The sequence below is a fragment of the Phyllobates terribilis genome, unplaced genomic scaffold (genome assembly GCF_046119375.1).
Source record: "Phyllobates terribilis strain yellow unplaced genomic scaffold, ASM4611937v1 Scaffold_1__5_contigs__length_1240528914, whole genome shotgun sequence".
NCBI lineage: Eukaryota > Metazoa > Chordata > Amphibia > Anura > Dendrobatidae > Phyllobates > Phyllobates terribilis.
Genome location: NW_027362761.1, coordinates 1,197,439,952 through 1,197,463,201, shown reverse-complemented (window position 1 = coordinate 1,197,463,201; position 23,250 = coordinate 1,197,439,952). Strand labels below are relative to the sequence as shown.

The following is a 23,250-nucleotide window of genomic DNA, read 5'->3' as shown; positions in this document are numbered from 1 at the left end:
GGCGAGGGGCTGGATGTTATACACTGGGGGCGAGGGGCCGGATGTTATACACTGGGGATGAGGGGCCGGATGTTATACACCGGGGATGAGGGGCCGGATGTTATACACTGGGGCCAGGGGCCGGATGTTATACACTGGGGATGAGGGGCCGGATGTTATACACTGGGGGCGAGGGGCCAGATGTTATACACTGGGGGCGAGGGGCTGGATGTTATACACTGGGGGCGAGGAGCTGGATGCTATACACTGGGGGCGATGGGGCCGGAAGTTATACTCCAGGGGGGAGGGGCCGAATGTTATACACCGGGGGAGAGAGGCCGGAGGTTATACACCGGGGGGCGAGGGGGCTGGATGTTATACACTGGGTGGTGGGGCCAGATATTTTACACTGGGGGCGAGGGGCCGGATGTTATACACTGGGGGCGAGAGGCCGGAGGTTATACACCGGGGGGCGAGGGGCTGGATGTTATACACCGGGAGGCGAGGGGGCTGGGTGTTATACACTGAGTGCGTGGGGCCGGATATTATACACTGGGGGAGAGGGGCTGGATGTTATACACTGGGGGCGATGGGGCCGGATGTTATACCCCAAGGGGGGAGGGGCCGGATGTTATACAACGGGGGAGAGAGGCCGGAGGTTATACACCGGGGGGCGAGGGGGCTGGGTGTTATACACTGGGTGTGTGGGGCCAGATATTATACACTGGGGGGCGAGGGGCCGGATGTTATACACTGGGGGCGATGGGGCCGGATGTTATACACGGGGGGAGGTGCCTTATGTTATACACCGGGGATGAGGGGCCGGATGTTATACACTGGGGGTGAGGGGCTGGATGTTATACACTGGGGGCGAGGGGCTGGATGTTATACCCCAAGGGGCGAGGGGCTGGATGTTATACAACGGGGGAGAGAGGCCGGAGGTTATACACCGGGGGTGAGGGGGCTGGGTGTTATACACTGGGTGCATGGGGCCGGATGTTATACACCAGGGGGTGAGGGGTCGGAGGTTACTGTATACACCAGCAGATTTCTCTATCATCAATTTAGTGTTAAATAAATTCAGCTCTGCTTCATCTGAAAACCAAGCGCCTATCAGAGCTGCTATGATATATATCTGGCAGTGCTCCCCATGTCTTTTGGGGGCCTGTCTTGCACACTGACCTTCCATCAGGGTGTGGTGAATGCTCCAGTATATATTTAGGCAGTTCTTCTCCTTCTTCATCCCTCGCTTGCACTTGCAGCCGTGCAGCTGGCTGGATTGCAGCGCGTCCACGGTTCGCTTGCACTGGCTCTTGGCATTGGGGGCTAGCTTATTGGCGCCGTTCCCAGCTATGCACTGGCGCAATGTTCGTAAATTGAAGCTGCAGCTGGGGTTGTGCTTGCACGCTTCTCCCGCTTGTAGACAGTCTCTGCTGGAGGATGTGGCACCGGCTGTCTTGTCTGTGGAGGAACAGAAATAGAAATGAGCTGTAGATATTATGCAAATAATAAGCTTTTTTCCTATAATAGTTCAGCAGTAATACACCAGTGGGAACAACTGTGCATATAAAACAGTCGTCTGAGAAGCCTATCCGTACAGTCATCAGTTTATATGTATACTTTACTATGGAATAAAGTTGTTTAGGAGAATATTAGCAAAATATTCCTCCTGCTGCCACCAGGGGGAGCTCATTGCATGTGATAAAATGAGTTCAATTTGAGATGTATGCAGTTAGCACCCTCTAGTGGTGACAGCAGGCAGAAAGCATTTAAAAGGTTATTTCCTAAATAATAAGTTATCCCCATCTATATAGAGGCCTCAGCTCCATTCATTGTCTATGGGATTACTATAGAAATTAGAGTACGGCACTCAACTATCCCATAGACAATGAACGGACTGGAGGTCGCGCATCTGCACGTCTGATCCATTCAGGATGAGGCTGCAGACACTAGATCTTGGGTTCCGGAACGTCCTTCTCAGGATCACTGGGGATCCCAGCAATCAGCAGGTCACCACCTGCCATACAGATAAGGGATAATTTGTTTTGTTGGAATGACCCATTAAATATATTTTATTATAGAAATAGTTTTATTATATAAATATATGATCCGCACCTGCTGTGGACTTCAAAAGTGCCTCCGAAAATCTGAACAAAGCCTGTCCGTACAGCCTCACCTTTATTATTAACCACTGAACCACCAGGGATATTAGGTATTATCCACTAAACCACCAGGGATATTAGGTAGAATCCACTAAACCACCAGGGATATTAGGAGTTATCCACTAAACTACCAGGGATATTAGGCATTATCCACTAAACCACCAGGGATATTAGGTATTATCCACTAAACCACCAGGGATATTAGGTATTATCCACTAAACCACCAGGGATATTAGGTATTATCCACTAAACCACCAGGGATATTAGGAATTATCCACTAAACCACCAGGGATATTAGGTATTATCCACTAAACTACCAGGGATATTAGGTAGAATCCACTAAACCACCAGGGATATTAGGTATTATCCACTAAACCACCAGGGATATTAGGTAGAATCCACTAAACCACCAGGGATATTAGGTATTATCCACTAAACCACCAGGGATATTAGGTATTATCCACTAAACCACCAGGGATATTAGGTATTATCCACTAAACCACCAGGGATATTAGGTATTATCCACTAAACCACCAGGGATATTAGGTAGAATCCACTAAACCACCAGGGATATTAGGTAGAATCCACTAAACCACCAGGGATATTAGGTATTATCCACTAAACCACCAGGGATATTAGGTATTATCCACTAAACCACCAGGGATATTAGGTAGAATCCACTAAACCACCAGGGATATTAGGTATTATCCACTAAACCACCAGGGATATTAGGTAGAATCCACTAAACCACCAGGGATATTAGGTATTATCCACTAAACCACCAGGGATATTAGGTATTATCCACTAAACCACCAGGGATATTAGGTAGAATCCACTAAACCACCAGGGATATTAGGTATTATCCAGTAAACTACCAGGGATATTAGGTATTATCCACTAAACTACCAGGGATATTAGGTATTATCCACTAAACTACCAGGGATATTATCTATGATCCGTTAACTTCACCGGAATATTACAGAAAAACCGTCAATAACCCTAAACTTCCTTATGTTAAAATAAATGATGTCATTATTTAATTAATGCACAAAAAAGTCAAACTTGATACAATTTAGGGATTTTTTTTCCCTCTTTATCGTGGGCAACAATGTTGAATAGCAGTGATACAAGGCACGAAATATCACATACACACACGTAGACACACAATTATATGCATATATACAGTATATATAATATGTATATTTTACAGGTATAATAATCTATACAATTAAAAATAAAACCAAAGTGACAAACTGAAGCGTTCCTGTAATCTCCGGTGATTTTCCTGCCATGAATGTAAATGAGAGCATGAATTATGCATGTGCCTAGTAGGGATGCTGGCAATGTGGAGGTGTTAGAGGCAGATCCTGATTCTTGGATGGCAGCGCTGGGGGTTTTGGCACGGAGGGCTCATCCTGCCGCGCCGGGCTCATCCTGCCGCGCTCCGTCCACAGAACACACAGGCATCGCTAATGTCTAACCAGTTGTGACTGCCATGCAGGAAAAATGTCTTTTTCCCCCCAAATTGAAGCCGCCGATCCTCTCTGTAAAACTCTCCTGAACGTTCCTCAATTATAAATCCGCGTTATTACTCTTTACAGTTAGACGTCTAATTGACGCCAATGGGATAAGATTACAAATGTGGGGGAAGAGGAAAAATATAGGGAATTTATGGATTCAGAGCCTGTAGCCAAGTATCAGATTTGGGGCCGATCAATGAATCACAATGTATTTAGCCGGCAGAGGATTAAACACACATTAAATCACATGAAATAAAAAAATATATATATATCCAAGCTATAGAATCCTGATATATACTGGACAATGAAGCCCCGCTGCAAAAGAGATGAATCCGCAATAATTAGAAATACGCTGGAAAACTCTCAGCAGCGGAGGAGATGGCCTGGGACAACCAGGGGGGGGACCTGATAGGCTTCCCCCAGGAGACCCGGGATGAAGCGCGGAGGAGGGAGAGGATGTGCAAAAAGCAGCTCCTCCAATTCGAAAAAGAGCGACGGGAGAAGCAGATTCGCTGCGAGCGCCTGGAGGTGCGCGCGAAGGCCGCAAAGTCCAAGGCCTGCCAGGAGGAGGCCGCCCATCCAAGCCCCCGGGAGGAAGGCCTGATAGTCCGCTTCCACCAGGAGGCGGGATGGGGCTTCATTCGGAGCCCTCAGTTTTCCCATGACGTCTTTGTAAGCCGTCGTGATGTGGAGCCCCAGCTGAAGAAGGGACATCCTGGCCGGAATCTCTATCCAGGTGATCTGGTGTCATACACCCGCCACCACGAGGAGCGTGGCTGGTACGCCCTGGACGTCCATAGGGTGTTCAAGGGTGAGACCCCCGCGCGCCTGCAGGTGGAGGACCGGTCAGGCTCCGTAGGGAAGAACGAGCCTTTTCCCCGGTGGGGATTTCTGGACTAAGCGGCCCCGGAGGTTGCACACCCCTGTTGTTTAATTACCGTTTTATGTTCATTATGTTATTTTTCCTCCCGGTTTAGAGAGACATTTGTCCCTGCGGACATTGGCAGCAGACAGACTTATCCTGTAAATAGTTTGCATCTATTTAGGTGCTCCCTATTGGTTTTATACAAAACCGCTCTACTACTACCTCAGACCTCAGAAGCAAAACCTGTCTGGAGTGGCTCTACCGGAGGTCCAACTCGGGATCTCCATGCCCTGCAGCCACCCCAGGGCCCACGCTGAGGGTTTGGGACAGGTCCCTCAAGCTGCTGAACTGACTCTTTTTCTACTGTATTTTCTATCAGTCTGTCTATATGCATAATGTCTCTGTGATGTTTTTATACCTTTGTACTATTTAAAGTTTGCAACATTTAAGAAAAAAAGTGCCTCCCATAATGGGAAGATTGTTATGTTGTTACAAAAGCATATGAAAGTCTGTACCATGGTTTGCTCTATTCCAGCCCGCGGACGTGCTGTGTTTCACCAAGGGGGAATGTGGTGCCCCTGAGGGTTCAGTCGCCACAGGGGTACTGCACCTCAGATCGAGGTGTGATATCCCCTCTCCGAGGTAAGGAAGGAGCACCTCTCAGGACTCAGCCATTCATCCAACACTACACCACTCCTGTCCTGAGAGGGGTTTTAATGCACCAGGGTGCTGCCCCAGCCGGCATAAGAGGAGATGGGGGGAACCAAAAGATAGGGGGAACCATGTAGTGGGTGAGGGTGGAGGACGCACTTTAGGTTACACCACAAAATTCATATTTAACTAACGGCCATCTTAGGCTTATGGTCTTTTGATTGTGATCTTCATCGCTGAACGTGGCTTTCTGTGTGAACCTGCAGCCTGTTGAGGATACACAGTCCTCGTCCTCTGGCCTTGAGACGAGCGGGCTAGAGTTAACGGCTGTCTCTACCCGGTCAAGGTCCCCACCTAAGAAGGCCTGAAGGGGAGCTGAGGAGACAAGGTCCACATGCAAAAGGATCCCAGGGGGATGTAGATGGAGAGGCATACGCCACCTGTCCTCACTATTCTGGCCTAGCCAGAGGGACTCCTGCTGCAAAAGGGGTACCGGCCCCCGATATCTGACTGTCACTTCAAGTCTTAGTCAGAGAAGCCCGGAGGCTCAGAGGATCCCACCGGGTAACGGGCGGAGCGGAGTCGCCACCCGTACCCTTGTTCTGTGCATAGTCCAGAGGGAGGCCCAGCCTTGTAACATGCACCACATACGGACAGGAGAGGACCTAGTGGGAAAGTCTAGGAACACTCTGGTGCAGGGGGTCTTGATTGTTGCACCCGAACTACCCGGAGTGTGCCGAACCCCTTCTTGGTGGCCGCAGCCCGCCGTGAGGAGCAAGGAGAAGCCTTGCAGCTGACACCTAACAACATGAGTAAAGCTTGGAAGACTACATCCATTGCCTCCAGTCCCTTATTTCAACGCGACACCACACCACACCACCCACTACGACCCCCCTGATCCGTCTCCTCTGCCCTGAGGCCCTGCTCCGCCTGTGGGGAGTAGTACCATCTGCTGCTGCCCCGACATCTCGCCTCAGAGAACTGAACGCAGCGCTGGTGGAGGATCACCAGAAACCACAGGTGGCGTAGTAATTTAATCCACTCGATTACCACCGTCCCTCCTAGCCCTTATTTTTATGTGACTACCCTGGGGACGGAACGGGTCCAAGCCACGACTGCTACCCCCAACATCTGACCCGGCTCCGAGTAACCCCATCTCTCAGGGTGGGCTAGCGAGTAGCGAAGTAGGCGTCACAGGGGCTCCAGACTACACATCCAGACTGCTATTATAGGGGGCTCCAGACTACACATCCAGACTGCTATTATAGGGGGCTCCAGACTACACATCCAGACTGCTATTATAGGGGGCTCCAGACTACACATCCAGACTACTGTTATATGGGGCTTCAGGCTATACATCCAGACTGCTGTTATAGGGGGCTCCAGACTACACATCCATACTGCTGTTATATGGGGCTTCAGGCTATACATCCAGACTGCTGTTATAGGGGGCTCCAGACTACCCATCCAGACTGCTGTTATAGGGGGGCTCCAGACTACACATCCAGACTGCTGTTATAGGTGCTCCAGACTACACATCCAGACTGCTGTTATAGGGGGGCTCCAGACTACACATCCAGACTGCTGTTATAGGTGCTCCAGACTACACATCCAGACTGCTGTTATAGGGGGGCTCCAGACTACACATCCAGACTGCTGTTATAGGGGGGCTCCAGACTACCCATCCAGACTGCTGTTATAGGGGGCTCCAGACTACACATCCAGACTGCTGTTATAGGGGGGCTCCAGACTACCCATCCAGACTGCTGTTATAGGGGGGCTCCAGACTACCCATCCAGACTGCTGTTATAGGGGGGCTCCAGACTACACATCCAGACTGCTGTTATAGGGGGCTCCAGACTACACATCCAGACTGCTGTTATAGGGGGCTCCAGACTACACATCCAGACTGCTGTTATAGGGGGGCTCCAGACTACCCATCCAGACTGCTGTTATAGGGGGCTCCAGACTACACATCCAGACTGCTGTTATAGGGGGCTCCAGACTACACATCCAGACTGCTGTTATAGGGGGCTCTAGACTACACATCCAGACTGCTGTTATAGGGGGGCTCCAGACTACCCATCCAGACTGTTGTTATAGTGGGCTCCAGACTATACATCCAGACTGCTGTTATAGGGGGCTCCTGACTACACATCCAGACTGCTGTAATAGGGGGCTCCAGACTACACATCCAGACTGCTGTTATAGGGGGCTCCAGACTACACATCCAGACTGCTGTTATAGGGGGCTCCAGACTACACATCCAGACTGATGTTATAGGGGGGCTCCAGACTACACATCCAGACTGCTGTTATAGGGTACTCCAGACTATACATCCAGACTGCTGTTATAGGGGGCTTCAGGCTATACATCCAGACTGCTGTTATAGGGGGGCTCCAGACTACACACCCAGACTGCTGTTATAGGAGGCTCCAGACTACACATCCAGACTGCTGTTATAGGGGGGCTCCAGACTACACATCCAGACTGCTGTTATAGGGGGGCTACAGACTACACATCCAGACTGCTGTTATAGGGGGGGTCCAGACTACACATCCAGACTGCTGTTATAGGGGGGCTCCAGACTACACATCCAGACTGCTGTTATAGGGGGGGTCCAGACTACACATCCAGACTGCTGTTATAGAGGGGCTACAGACTACACATCCAGACTGCTGTTATAGGGGGGCTCCAGCCTACACATCCAGACTGCTGTTATAGGGGGGCTCCAGACTACACATCCAGACTGCTGTTATAGGGGGCTCCAGACTACACATCCAGACTGCTGTTATAGGGGATCCAGACTATATATCCAGACTGCTGTTATAGGGGGCTCCAGACTACACATCCAGACTGCTGTTATAGGGGATCCAGACTATATATCCAGACTGCTGTTATAGGGGGCTCCTGACTACACATCCAGACTGCTGTTATAGGGGGGCTCCAGACTATATATCCAGACTGCTGTTATAGGGGGCTCCAGACTACACATCCAGACTGCTGTTATAGGGGGCTCCAGACTACACATCCAGAGTGCTGTTATAGGGGCTCCAGACTACACATCCAGACTGCTGTTATAGGGGGGCTCCAGACTACACATCCAGACTGCTGTTATAGGGGGCTCCAGACTACACATCCAGACTGCTGTTATAGGGGGCTCCAGACTACACATCCAGACTGCTGTTATAGGGGGCTCCAGACTACACATCCAGACTGCTGTTATAGGGGGCTCCAGACTACACATCCAGAGTGCTGTTATAGGGGGGCTCCAGACTACACATCCAGACTGGTGTTATAGGGGGGCTCCAGACTACACATCCAGACTGCTGTTATAGGGGGCTCCAGACTACACATCCAGACTGATGTTATAGGGGGGGCCCAGACTACACATCCAGACTGCTGTTATAGGGGGGGTCCAGACTACACATCCAGACTGTTGTTATAGGGGGCTCCAGACTACACATCCAGACTGCTGTTATAGGGGGGCTCCAAACTACACATCCAGACTGCTGTTATAGGGTACTCCAGACTATACATCCAGACTGTTGTTATAGGGGGGCTCCAGACTACACATCCAGACTGCTGTTATAGGGGGGCTCCAGACTACACATACAGACTGCTGTTATAGAGGGGCTACAGACTACACATCCAGACTGCTGTTATAGGGGGGCTCCAGCCTACACATCCAGACTGCTGTTATAGGGTGCTCCAGACTACCCATCCAGACTGCTGTTATAGGGTACTCCAGACTATGCATCCAGACTGCTGTTATAGGGGGGCTCCAGACTACACATCCAGACTGCTGTTATAGAGGGGCTACAGACTACACATCCAGACTGCTGTTATAGGGGGGCTCCAGCCTACACATCCAGACTGCTGTTATAGGGGGGCTCCAGACTACACATCCAGACTGCTGTTATAGGGGGCTCCAGACTACACATCCAGACTGCTGTTATAGGGGATCCAGACTATATATCCAGACTGCTGTTATAGGGGGCTCCAGACTACACATCCAGACTGCTGTTATAGGGGATCCAGACTATATATCCAGACTGCTGTTATAGGGGGCTCCTGACTACACATCCAGACTGCTGTTATAGGGGGGCTCCAGACTATATATCCAGACTGCTGTTATAGGGGGCTCCAGACTACACATCCAGACTGCTGTTATAGGGGGCTCCAGACTACACATCCAGACTGATGTTATAGGGGGGGCCCAGACTACACATCAAGACTGCTGTTATAGGGGGGGTCCAGACTACACATCCAGACTGTTGTTATAGGGGGCTCCAGACTACACATCCAGACTGCTGTTATAGGGGGGCTCCAAACTACACATCCAGACTGCTGTTATAGGGTACTCCAGACTATACATCCAGACTGTTGTTATAGGGGGGCTCCAGACTACACATCCAGACTGCTGTTATAGGGGGGCTCCAGACTACACATACAGACTGCTGTTATAGGGTACTCCAGACTATGCATCCAGACTGCTGTTATAGGGGGGCTCCAGACTACACATACAGACTGCTGTTATAGGGTACTCCAGACTATACATCCAGACTGCTGTTATAGGGGGGCTCCAGACTATACATCCAGACTGCTGTTATAGGGGCTCCAGACTACACATCCAGACTGCTGTTATAGGGGGGCTCCAGACTACACATCCAGACTGCTGTTATAGTGGGCTCCAGACTACCCATCCAGACTGCTGTTATAGGGGGGCTCCAGACTACACATCCAGACTGCTGTTATAGGGGGGGGGTCCAGACTACACATCCAGACTGCTGTTATAGAGGGGCTACAGACTACACATCCAGACTGCTGTTATAGGGGGGCTACAGACTACACATCCAGACTGCTGTTATAGGGGGGGTCCAGACTACACATCCAGACTGCTGTTATAGGGGGGCTCCAGACTACACATCCAGACTGCTGTTATAGGGGGCTCCAGACTACACATCCAGACTGCTGTTATAGGGGATCCAGACTATATATCCAGACTGCTGTTATAGGGGGCTCCTGACTACACATCCAGACTGCTGTTATAGGGGGGCTCCAGACTATATATCCAGACTGCTGTTATAGGGGGCTCCTGACTACACATCCAGACTGCTGTTATAGGGGGGCTCCAGACTGCACATCCAGACTGCTGTTATAGGGGGGCTTCAGATTTCACATCCAGACTGCAGTTATAGGGGGCTCTTGGGGGGACATCTAGGGGTGGAAAAAACGCAGGAACGGATTATGCAGTTTTTTTATTGGCCCGTGTGTCTCCGGGAAATATTAAAGTATTGCAGGTCCAGCCCTACGTGCCAGTTAACCGCCCCCACCTCTCACTTTTGAAGTCCCCTTGTGCCGTTGGCCATTATTGAAGAGTCATTTAAGACAATTGCCATGGACTTGGTTGGTCCCTTGGTTAAATCTGCTTGTGGGCATCAATATATCTTGGTCATCCTGGACTATGCCACTCCTCCGCAAAGAGTATAGCCGCAAATTGCTACACGTTTTTTCCCGGACCAAGGGAGATTCTGACCGACCAGGGAACACCTTTTATGAGGAAGGTGATGAGGGAGTTATGCAAGGTCTTGCAAATCTCCCACCTGAGGACTTCAGTGTACCATCCTCAGACAGATAGCTTGGTAGAAAGATTTAATAAAACGCTAAAGAGTATGCTGAGGAAGGGTGTAGAAAAAGACGGTAGAGACTGGGACTGTCTCTGTTATGTTCTGCTACCAGAGCTAAGGAAAGAGAGGAGATCTGTCCCTACGATAGAACTCAGCTAGATCCCTACGATGTAACAGGGGACCTGATCCTGCGATCAGACCTGCTAAAGTCCTCAGCTAGTCTGTACGGAGACCTATAGATGTGGGGAAGGAATCCCTACAAGTACTAGGGACTGGGAGCAAAATGGACACCTCCTAACAGAAATAGTAGCAGACAGACGAACAAACAATAAATATAGAACACAGAGGTCCGAAGACCAAGCAAACTAACAGAGTTAGATACTGAGCACCGGCTAGCTAAAGAGTAGTAATACAATGAAGTCCAGCAAAGCCAGAAGGGCGGAGCAGGACTAAATAGGCCAACAAGGTCATGTGACCAGCAATAGAAAAAACCTAAGAGCAAGGTTCTAACAGTACCCCCCCCTTCTAAGAGGATCCTCCGGATCCCCTAGGACCAGGCTTATCAGGAAATCTCCTGTGAAACGCTCTGATAAGTCTGGACGCGGAAACATCATCCGACCTCACCCATGAGTTATCCTCGGGACCGAAACCTTTCCAGGCCATGAGATACTGCAAACTACCTCTATACTGTCTAGAATTAAGGATGCGAGAAATTTCATATTCCCCGTCCTCCACCACCGGAGGAACAGAGGCAGAGGCGTCACAATCCGACACAACAGCTTTTTTCAACAGAGAGACATGAAACACGGGATTAATTCTCCAGGAGGTAGGAACCTCCAACCTAACAGCAGATTGGTTGACAACCTGAAGCACCTTAAAGGGCCCTACAAACTTGGGACCCAATTTCTTAGAAGGAATCCTCAACCGCAGATTCCTAGAGGACAACCAAACCATGTCACCAACAGCGAACAAAACCTCCTGTCGTTTCCTATCAAAGTAGTCTTTAGATTTTCTGTTAGCCTCCTGAAGATTACCACGCACATCCGTCCAAACTCTCTCCAAATCGCCGGAAAAATTCTCCTCCTCAGGCACGGCAGATACCAACTTGGAGAACGACCCAAACGACGGATGTCTCCCAGAACAACAAAAAAAAGGCGAACAACCAGCAGAAGAAGATGTATGATTGTTCAGAGCAAATTCAGCAAGTGGCAGAAACTCAGACCACCCCTCTTGATTGTCTGCCACAAAACAACCCAAGAACTGCTCAACATCCTGGTTTTTCCTTTCTGTCTGGCCATTAGATTCAGGATGATATCCGGATGAGAATGACAAATGAACTCCCAACCTGTCACAAAAGGCGCGCCAAAAATGAGCCACGAACTGAGGTCCCCTATCAGAAACAATGTCAGTAGGAACGCCATGAAGTCTGACAATTTCCTTGACAAAGGCCTTAGCGAGAGTCTTAGCGCAGGGCAGTTTGACGAAGGGAACCAAGTGACACATCTTGCTAAAACGGTCCACGACCACCCAGATGACAGTAAAACCCTCAGAGGGGGGAAGGTCAGTTATAAAGTCCATAGCCAAATGTGTCCAAGGAGCACTGGGGACCTCCAAAGGACAAAGCAACCCCGCAGCAGGAGTATGTGAGGACTTAGATCTAGCACATATAGTACATTGAAGCACCCACTTAATGACTTCCTTCTGCCATCCAGGCCACCAAAAACTGCGACCCACCAGTATCTTGGTCTCAGAGATTCCGGGATGACCTGCCAACCGAGATTCGTGACACTCAACAAACAAATCTCTCCTAAAGGTCCCAGGCACAAACAACCTCCCATGGGGAGTGTTAGATGGGGCATTCTCCTCTGCTCTAAGTATCTCATCCTCCAAAAAGGAGTCCAAAGCAGCTATCACAACACCTTCTTGTAAAATGTTCTCCTCTTTCTCAGCACCGACTATGGGAGAAAAACTGCAAGACAAGGCATCCGCCTTAACATTCTTAGTACCTGGGATGTAAGTAACGGAAAAATTAAACTGCGAGAAAAACAGTGCCCACCTAGCCTGACGGGCATTCAGGCGCTTGGCAGCATCAAGATATATCAGATTTTTATGATCCGTAAAAACCTGAACGGGAAATTCAGCACCTTCCAAGAGGTGGCGCCAGTGTTCAAATGCGAGTTTAATAGCCAATAATTCCCGATTACCAATATCGTAATTCAGTTCAGTCTCCGAAAAATTTTTTGAAAAAAAGGCACAGGGATGTAATCCATCCCCGTTATCCTGAGACAATACTGCGCCAACCCCCACAGAGGAAGCATCAACCTCAATCAAAAACGGCCTAGTAACATCAGGCTGCATAAGGATGGGAGCAGAGGTGAACCTCTCCTTGAGATACACAAAAGCTTCAATGGCCTCAGAAGACCACTGAACCGCATCAGCACCTTTCCTGGTGAGATCGGTCAGAGGTTTGACAATAATAGAAACATTTTTAATGAATTTTCTATAATAATTGGCGAAACCCAAAAACCTCTGTATCGATTTCAAACCAATAGGCCTAGGCCATTCCTGCACAGCCTGAACCTTAACCGGATCCATCTCAAAACCTTTGCTGGAGATAATGTAGCCCAAAAAACTAATTCTCTGTACAGCGAACTCACATTTCTCCAGCTTAGCAAAAAGCGAATTGTCCATTAATAACTGTAATACCTCACGCACGCTCCGCCAATGAGACTCCAGATCCGGCGAATAAATCAAAATGTCATCCAAATACACAACCACATTTTTACCGATCAAAGGTCTAAGGATGTCATTAATAAGATTCTGAAAAAATGCAGGAGCATTAGTAAGACCAAAAGGCATAACCAGATTCTCAAAATGACCCACAGGAGTGTTAAAAGCAGTCTTCCATTCGTCACCCTCCTTCATGCGCAACAGATTGTATGCCCCCTTAAGGTCAATTTTAGAGAACTACTTGGCCCCCACTAACTGGTTAAACAGATCAGGAATCAATGGCAGTGGGTAAGGATTGCGTACAGTAATTTTGTTAATCTCACGAAAATCCAGACAAGGACGTAAACCGCCGTCCTTTTTTTTTACAAAAAAAAATCCAACCGCCACAGGAGACTTAGAGGGCCTGATGTGACCGGCGGCCAAACTTGTCTGTATGTATTCTTCCAAAGCCTTCCTCTCAGGAATAGTAAGGTTAAATAAACGACTTTTAGGAAGAGTCGCTCCAGGGACAAATTCAATAGAACAATCATAGTCTCTATGGGGAGGCAAAACCTGCGATTCCTTCTCAGAAAAAACTCTCCAAAAATCCTGAATAGGAACAGGCAATTCTCCCCTATCCACAGCAGCAATGCGCCCGTTACAACACTTGTCATAACATTTATGGCTCCAGGATTTAATTTCATTGGTAGACCAATCCAGTACAGGATTGTGCAATTTTAACCAGGGCAATCCCAATATTACTGGAGAAGGCAAGTTATTCAAAACTACCAAATCCAATTTCTCATGGTGAACACCATTAATAGTGAGGGGAAATTCACAGACCTTGAGAGTAACATTCTTCAAAGGGGAGCCATCCACAGAAACCACAGCAATGGGGGATGACAAAGGTTCGGGTTTTAAATTGAGTTTTTCCAAGAATCCCCCATCAATTACATTCAGAGTAGACCCACAATCGACAAACACCCGAAATTCCATTAATTTTTCCTGAGCAATAGTGGAGGCAGCTAAAAATACACCCTTGGAATTTAAACAGGCAATACGGGCATGACTGACCATTTTTTTTCCTTTCTTCATACGAAGCTCACAGCTTTTAATGAAATGACCAGAATTTCCGCAATAGAAACACAAACCTTCAGAAAATCTGCGGTCCTATTCTTGAGAGCGAGGTGCCATCGCTCCAATCTCCATCGGCTCTCCACTGTTAGTACACACATTCTCATGACCAGAAACTGACATAGCAGAGGATTTGCTCTCATTAACCCTTGCACGCAGTCTCCTATCCACCCGTATAGCTAATTGCATAGCCTGTTGCAAATCTTCAGGTGTGGGATAAGCAATTAGCAGGTCTTTTACCCTTTCACTAAGCCCTGCAAGAAACAGACTCTTCAGAGCAGAATCGTTCCACCCTATTTGAGTAGACCACCGACGGAAATGAGTACAATATTTTTCCACATTACCTGATCCCTGTCTCAAACGTCTCAACTCAGTCTCAGCTGATGAGACACGGTCAGGATCATCATATAATAGCCCCAAAGCAGAAAAAAAACTATCCACTGATCTAAAGCATGTATCACTAGGTTGCAAAGAAAAGGCCCACTCCTGAGGCTCTTTGCGCAAAAGTGACATTATGAACCCTATGCGCTGGGATTCATCCCCAGAGGACCTGGGTCTCAAACGAAAATACAATAAGCAAGCATTTTTAAATGAAAAAAATTCTTGATGTTCATCAAAAAATAAATCAGGCAAACGTACCTTAGGCTCCAAGAAATGTGCTCCAGAACAGTTACTCACGTGCTGACGGAGCTCGGCCACCTCCAGAGAGAGTCCCTGCAGGCGTTTAGCCAAATCCAGAACCGACACCATGATGGAACAGAAAAATCTTTCCTTAGAGAATTTGCAGGCTGGACTTACTGTTATGTTCTGCTACCAGAGCTAAGGAAAGAGAGGAGATCTGTCCGTACGATAGAACTCAGCTTGATTCCTACGATGTAACAGGGGACCTGATCCTGCGATCAGACCTGCTAAAGTCCTCAGCTAGTCTGTACGGAGACCTATAGATGTGGGGAAGGAATCCCTACAAGTACTAGGGACTGGGAGCAAAATGGACACCTCCTAACAGAAATAGTAGCAGACAGACGAACAAACAATAAATATAGAACACAGAGGTCCGAAGACCAAGCAAACTAACAGAGTAAGATACTGAGCACCGGCTAGCTAAAGAGTAGTAATACAATGATGTCCAGCAAAGCCAGAAGGGCGGAGCAGGACTAAATAGGCCAACAAGGTCATGTGACCAGCAATAGAAAAAACCTAAGAGCAAGGTTCTAACAGTCTCCTCCCGTATCTTTTATTCTCCATCCGAGAGGTTCCATAGGCCTCTACGGGGTTCTTGCCATTAGAACTCCTGTATGGCCGACATCCACGAGGTCTCCTGGATGTAGCAGAGGAAACCTGGGAAGCCGAAGTCACGCCCCACAGGAGCGTCATCGAACACGTCGCTCTGATGCAGAGAGGATTGAGAAGGTGATGCCCATCGTCAAAAAACATCTCCAGGCACAAGAGGCGCAGGCCAGAATCTACAACCGCTCAGCCAAGGTGAGACAATTCAATCCTGATGACAGAGTCCTCGTTCTGATACCTACCATGGTAAGCAAGTTCTTGGCCAAGTTATACCAGATATATCACGTCAACCTCATCAAGCTGTGGCAAGACAGAGATGCAGTGGAAGCTCCATGCTTGCTGGTCAAACCAGGAGGTGAAGTTGGACAGGTCTCATTAGCAGAGACGCTAATGAAGGAACAAAAACAGCAGTGTTGGGAGTTGGTTCAGAAGAACAGGGATCTGTTCTCAGAATTGCCGGGCTGCACAAGGGTCATAGAACACGATGTTCTGACGGAGCCACATGTGCGGGTGAACTTGAAGCCCTATCGAATACCGGAGGCTCGATGAGAGTTTATCTCTAAAGAGGTGGCTTATTTGCGGAAACTCTGTGTCATTGAAGAGTCCAGAGCGGTTGGTCGAGCCAGTGGCGTACCGCCAATGTCGGCAGGCAACGCGACTGCTATGGGGCCTGTGAGCCGGTGGGGCCCCATAGCAGTCCAGGGACGAACATACTGCCGCCGGTGCAGCTGTACTGGGGGGCCCCGCCGGTGCAGCTTCTCCCTGCTCGCAGCGGGCATGGAGCGATCCCTGCAGCTCCGCTGCTGACAGGAGAGAATGGCAGCGGAGCTTCAGAGATCCATCCTCTGCTTTCTGCCCGCCGCTTCCTCCCTCAAACAGGTATGCGCTGCTTGATGACATCATCATGCAGTGCGGGCCTGTGTGAGGGAGGAAGTTGCAGACAAAAAGGATGCTGCTGCCTGCGGGGGAACGGGCAGAGAGGTAAGTGTTTTTTTTTTTTTTTTTACTGAAACACTGGGGAGGGGAGGTGAGGGAGAGCAATGATGGGGGTGCTGGGAGAGAGCAATGATGGGGGTGCTGGGACAGAGCAATGATGGAGGTGCTGGGACAGAGCAATGATGGGGTGCTGATACAGAGCAATGATGGAAGTGCTGGGACAGAGCAATGATGGAGGTGCTGGGACAGAGCAATGATGGAGGTGCTGGGACAGAGCAATGATGGAGGTGCTGGGACAGAGCAATGATGGGGGTGCTGGGACAGAGCAATGATGGAGGTGCTGGGACAGAGTAATGATGGGGGTGCTGGGACAGAGCAATGATGGGGGTGCTGGGACAGAGTAATGATGGGGGTGCTGGGACAGAGCAATGATGAAGGTGCTGGGACAGAGCAATGATGGGGGTGCTGGGACAGAGCAATGATGGGGGTGCTGGGACAGAGCAATGATGGGGGTGCTGGGACAGAGTAATGATGGAGGTGCTGGGACAGAGTAATGATGGGGGTGCTGGGACAGAGCAATGATGAAGGTGCTGGGACAGAGCAATGATAGGGGTGGTGGGACAGAGCAATGATGCGGGTGCTGGGACAGAGCAATGATGGGGGTGCTGGGACAGAGCAATGATGGAGGTGCTGGTACAGAGCAATGATGGAGGTGCTGGTACAGAGCAATGATGGGGTGCTGGGACAGAACAATGATGAAGGTGCTGGTACAGAGCAATGATGGAGGTGCTGGGACAGAGCAATGATGGGGGTGGTGGGACAGAGCAATGATGTGGGTGCTGGGACAGAGCAATGATGGGGGTGCTGGGACAGAGCAATGATGGAGGTGCTGGTACAGAGCAATGATGGAGGTGCTGGTACAGAGCAATGATGGGGGTGCTGGGACAGAACAATGATGAAGGTGCTGGTACAGAGCAATGATGGAGGTGCTGGTACAGAGCAATGATGGAGGTGCTGGTACAGAGCAATGATGGGGGTGCTGGGACAGAGCAATGATGGAGGTGCTGGTACAGAGCAATGATGGAGGTGCTGGGACAGAGTAATGATGGGGGTGCTGGGACAGAGCAATGATGAAGGTGCTGGGACAGAGCAATGATGGGGGTGCTGGGACAGAGCAATGATGGGGGTGCTGGGACAGAGCAATAATGGGGGTGCTGGGACAGAGTAATGATGGAGGTGCTGCGACAGAGTAATGATGGGGGTGCTGGGATAGAGCAATGATGAAGGTGCTGGGACAGAGCAATGATGGGGGTGCTGGGACAGAGCAATGATGCGGGTGCTGGGACAGAGCAATGATGGGGGTGCTGGGACAGAGCAATGATGGAGGTGCTGGTACAGAGCAATGATGGAGGTGCTGGTACAGAGCAATGATGGAGGTGCTGGGACAGAGCAATGATGGGGGTGCTGGGACAGAGCAATGATGAAGGTGCTGGGAGAGAGTAATGATGGGGGTGCTGGGACAGAGCAATGATGAAGGTGTTGGGACAGAGCAATGATGGAGGTGCTGGGACAGAGCAATGATGGAGGTGCTGGGACAGAGTAATGATGGGGGTGCTGGGACAGAGCAATGATGAAGGTGTTGGGACAGAGCAATGATGGAGGTGCTAATGTGTCACCCCAGGCCTGGATGCCACAAATATTAAAGGCTGTGTCTGAGAGCAGGAGGGAGGTTCCCTGGTCAGGGACCATTAGCATGCAGCACCTCCTGTCCCATTCCAGTAGGGGGAGCAGGCTGCCCCTATAAAAGCTGGAACTGAGGGCAGGATTAGAGAGACCAGGACCCACTTCTGAAGCATCCAGAAGGGTTCTCAGAGAAGAGGGACAGGTCAGCAGCAGCTGAGGAGTCCGGGAGACAGAAGAGCAGCAGTGAGCCAGGGACAGAGGCGACGAGAGCCGGTCCTGGCTGAGAGAGAACTACACAACCGGACACTGGGGTCCGAGGCTGTCAGGGTTGCAAGCCCTGCAGCAGATAACCAACCCGTGAGGGATTTCAGGTCCCTTGGCCTGAGAAGCCTGGAGGCTCCGCCACACAGAGGGACTAGTACAGCACGGGGAAGCAACAGGTACCTAAGGCCCGAGTCGCAAGCCATACAGGCAAAGTACACGGCCAGCTCAGGGACGTGGGCTATTACACCACGAAGAGGAGGATAGTCAGAAAGAGCATAGAGAGAATGGTAGGCCTACCCACTCACCCTGACCAGTGGGGCTCGCCCGAATGCCCTCAGACACCCAGGCCCACTCCTACCTTGTACTCCTGTCGGGTCATTAGTACTAACTACAATAAAGACCCAGAACTGTTTGAAACAGACTCTGAACCCTTATTATTGCGGCCTGCACCATCACCCCCAGCATCCTATTACACTGCCCTGAGGCTACACTCTTGCCGTGGGGAGTTATCCTATCCTTGTGCTGCACACCAACATCAGCCTCAGCGGTCTGCCTCGCAGCGGCGGTTATCCCTGACCGCAATCCACGGGTGGCGTAGTCGGACATTCAAAACCCTACAAATAGTCTGCCACAGCATTTGGTCTGACCACCCTGAGCCACGGGATCGGGTTGCCACTACTACCCCCAACATTGCACCGAAGCCCGGTTCCGGGTGCCGCACGGCCCAGGGGGCGAGTCACTGGGACAGAGCAATGACGAGGGTGCTGGGACAGAGCAATGATGGAGGTGCTGGGACAGAGCAATGATGGGGTGCTGGGACAGAGCAATGATGGAGGTGCTGGGACAGAGCAATGATGGAGGTGCTGGGACAGAGCAATGATGGAGGTGCTGGGACAGAGCAATGATGGGGGTGCTGGGACAGAGCAATGATGGAGGTGCTGGGACAGAGCAATGATGGGGGTGCTGGGACAGAGCAATGATGGAGGTGCTGGGACAGAGCAATGATGGGGTGCTGGGACAGAGCAATGATGGAGGTGCTGGGACAGAGCAATGGTGGAGGTGCTGGGACAGAGCAATGATGGGGGTGCTGGGACAGAGCAATGATGGAGGTGCTGGGACAGAGCAATGATGGGGGTGCTGGGACAGAGCAATGATGTGGGTGGTGGGACAGAGCAATGGTGGAGGTGCTGGGACAGAGCAATGATGGGGGTGCTGGGACAGAGCAATGATGGAGGTGCTGGGACAGAGCAATGATGGGGGTGCTGGGACAGAGCAATGATGGAGGTGCTGGGACAGAGCAATGATGGGGGTGCTGGGACAGAGCAATGATGGAGGTGCTGGGACAGAGCAATGATGGGGGTGCTGGGACAGAGCAATGATGGAGGTGCTGGGACAGAGCAATGATGGAGGTGCTGGGAGAAGCAATGATGGAGGTGCTGGGACAGAGCAATGATGGGGATGCTGGGACAGAGCAATGATGGAGGTGCTGGGACAGAGCAATGATGGAGGTGCTGGGACAGAGCAATGATGGAGGTGCTGGGACAGAGCAATGATGGGGATGCTGGGACAGAGCTATGATGGAGGTGCTGGGACAGAGTAATGATGGGGGTGCTGGGACAGAGCAATGATGGAGGTGCTGGGACAGAGTAATGATGGGGGTGCTGGGACAGAGTAATGATGGAGGTGCTGGGACAGAGCAATGATGGGGTGCTGGGACAGAGCAATGATGGGGGTGCTGGGACAGAGCAATGATGGGGGGCTGGGACAGAACAATGATGGAGGTGCTGGGACAGAGCAATGATGGGGGTGCTGGGACAGAGCAATGATGGCGGTGCTGGGACAGAGCAATGATGGGGGTGCTGGGACAGAGCAATGATGGAGGTGCTGATACAGAGCAATGATGGGAGTGCTGGGACAGAGCAATGATGGAGGTGCTGGGACAGAGCAATGATGGAGGTGCTGGGACAGAGTAATGATGGAGGTGCTGGGACAGAGCAATGATGGAGGTGCTGGGACAGAGCAATGATGGAGGTGCTGGGACAGAGCAATGATGGAGGTGCTGGGACAGAGCAATGATGGAGGTGCTGGGACAGAGCAATGATGGAGGTGCTGGGACAGAGCAATGATGGGGGTGCTGGGAGAAGCAATGATGGAGGTGCTGGGACAGAGCAATGATGGGGGTGTTGGGACAGAGCAATGATGGAGGTGCTGGGACAGAGCAATGATGGGGGTGCTGGGACAGAGCAATGATGGAGGTGCTGGGACAGAGCAATGATGGAGGTGCTGGGACAGAGCAATGATGGAGGTGCTGGGACAGAGTAATGATGGGGGTGCTGGGACAGAGCAATGATGGGGGTGCTGGGAGAAGCAATGATGGGGGTGTTGGGACAGAGCAATGATGGAGGTGCTGGGACAGAGCAATGATGGAGGTGCTGGGACAGAGCAATGATGGAGGTGCTGGGACAGAGCAATGATGGAGGTGCTGGGACAGAGCAATGATGGAGGTGCTGGGACAGAGTAATGATGGGGGTGCTGGGACAGAGTAATGATCGGGGTGCTGGGACAGAGCAATGATGGAGGTGCTGGGACAGAGCAATGATGGAGGTGCTGGGACAGAGCAATGATGGAGGTGCTGGGACAGAGCAATGATGGAGGTGCTGGGACAGAGTAATGATGGGGGTGCTGGGACAGAGTAATGATCGGGGTGCTGGGACAGAGCAATGATGGAGGTGCTGGGACAGAGCAATGATGGAGGTGCTGGGACAGAGCAATGATGGAGGTGCTGGGACAGAGCAATGATGGAGGTGCTGGGACAGAGCAATGATGGAGGTGCTGGGACAGAGCAATGATGGAGGTGCTGGGACAGAGCAATGATGGAGGTGCTGGGACAGAGCAATGATGGAGGTGCTGGGACAGAGCAATGATGTATAGATTGTATATTTTCCGTGTGCACATAGCCTTACAGTTAATTGGGGAGAGTCACAGAGACTGAATAATTTATATTATTGTCCAGTGGAGATTATAGTTAATGGGGGGCACAGTGCTGTTTATCACTTTATATTGATTACTGTTTGCATTTTACTTTCTGACCGATTTATGAAGCCAATAAACCATTCTGGACATTTAAAGGAACATGCCTCCTGTTTGCCTCTCATCGCACCTGAGTGATTACAATCCCTACACCCTTTAATCACATCACTATATGTATACGGCTGATGTGGTCTTCGCTTCCTTAAGTGTCAGAATGAAAAAAAAATAACATCGTTTATCCCACATTGCGAATGCCATTTAAAAATACAATTAAAACTTCAAGGATTACTGTTTTTTTTTGGTTCCCCCCCCCCCCCCCCCGAAAAAAAAAAAAAGACTAAAAGTTGCGTGGAACCAACAAAACCTACAACTTACTTGCAAAAAAATGTAATGGAAAAGTAAAAAAAAAAAAAAAACAGTTAAAAAAAACAGAAGGGGAAAACTCCCCACAGCCTGATTTCCTGTAACGTGGAGGAGCTTCTGGACCATGAGTAACTTCATTCTTAATACTTAGCCACAAAAATGCTTTAAAGCAAGAAAAAAGCTCATAACTTCCCAAAATAAGTGTTGAGAAGTGATTACTCTGCATACAGCTCTGCAGGAACGGAGCGCAGACAATGAGAGGAGATGAGCAAGCGAAACGCGGAACATGTCAAGAGTCATATAGCGAGCTGTGAAATCCTATTATCAATATGGATCTGGCAGCTCAGCTGCTAAACGCACAACAGGGTTCATTAAATATGGAGTACGACGTCGCCAGACAGTGCACACGAGACCTCGAGTGCCACTTACAGTCTTAATTATATATTTGTTGAATATATATTATGTATACCTTTACACAACTTATTGAAGAGTAAACCTCCTGCGAGCACTAATGATATCCGCACGCTTGTATTCTACTATTACAGCCACCGCAATGTGTTCTCAGAATATTTACCTATTTAATTAACTTGTAAACTCTTTGTTTCTTAAACTTTGGAAACATGATTGTTTAAAGCACTTTTAAGCACCACCCCTGCTTAAGTGCAATGCTTAATTATTGCCCCCTACGAAAGCACCACCCCTGCTTAATCAATGTCCCATACTAAAGCACCGCCCCTGCTTAAGAGCTATGCTTAATCAATGCCCCCCCACTAAAGCACCACCCCGCTTAAGTGCCATGCTTAATCATTACCCTTTACGAAAGCACCGCCCCTGCTTAATCAATGTCCCATACTAAAGCACTACTCCTGCTTAATTAATGTCCCATACTAAAGCCCCGCCCCTGCTTAATACCCATGCTTAATCAATGACCCCTACTAAAGCATCACCATTGCTTAAGACCCATGCTTAATCAATGCCCCCTACTAAAGCACCATCATTGCTTGAGACCCATGCTTAATAAATGCCCCTACTAAAGC

At 49.8% G+C, this 23,250-nt stretch overlaps 1 protein-coding gene across 1 annotated transcript in view; it reads right to left on the bottom strand.

Annotated features, from left to right (window-relative positions):
• GFRA4 (GDNF family receptor alpha 4) overlaps positions 1-23,250 on the bottom strand; it is a 673,071-nt gene that overhangs the window by 117,083 nt on the left and 532,738 nt on the right. The window contains exon 3 of the mRNA XM_073649280.1: positions 1,162-1,440. Coding sequence (XP_073505381.1) covers positions 1,162-1,440 — 279 coding nt within the window. The remainder of the gene's footprint in view (positions 1-1,161; positions 1,441-23,250) is intronic.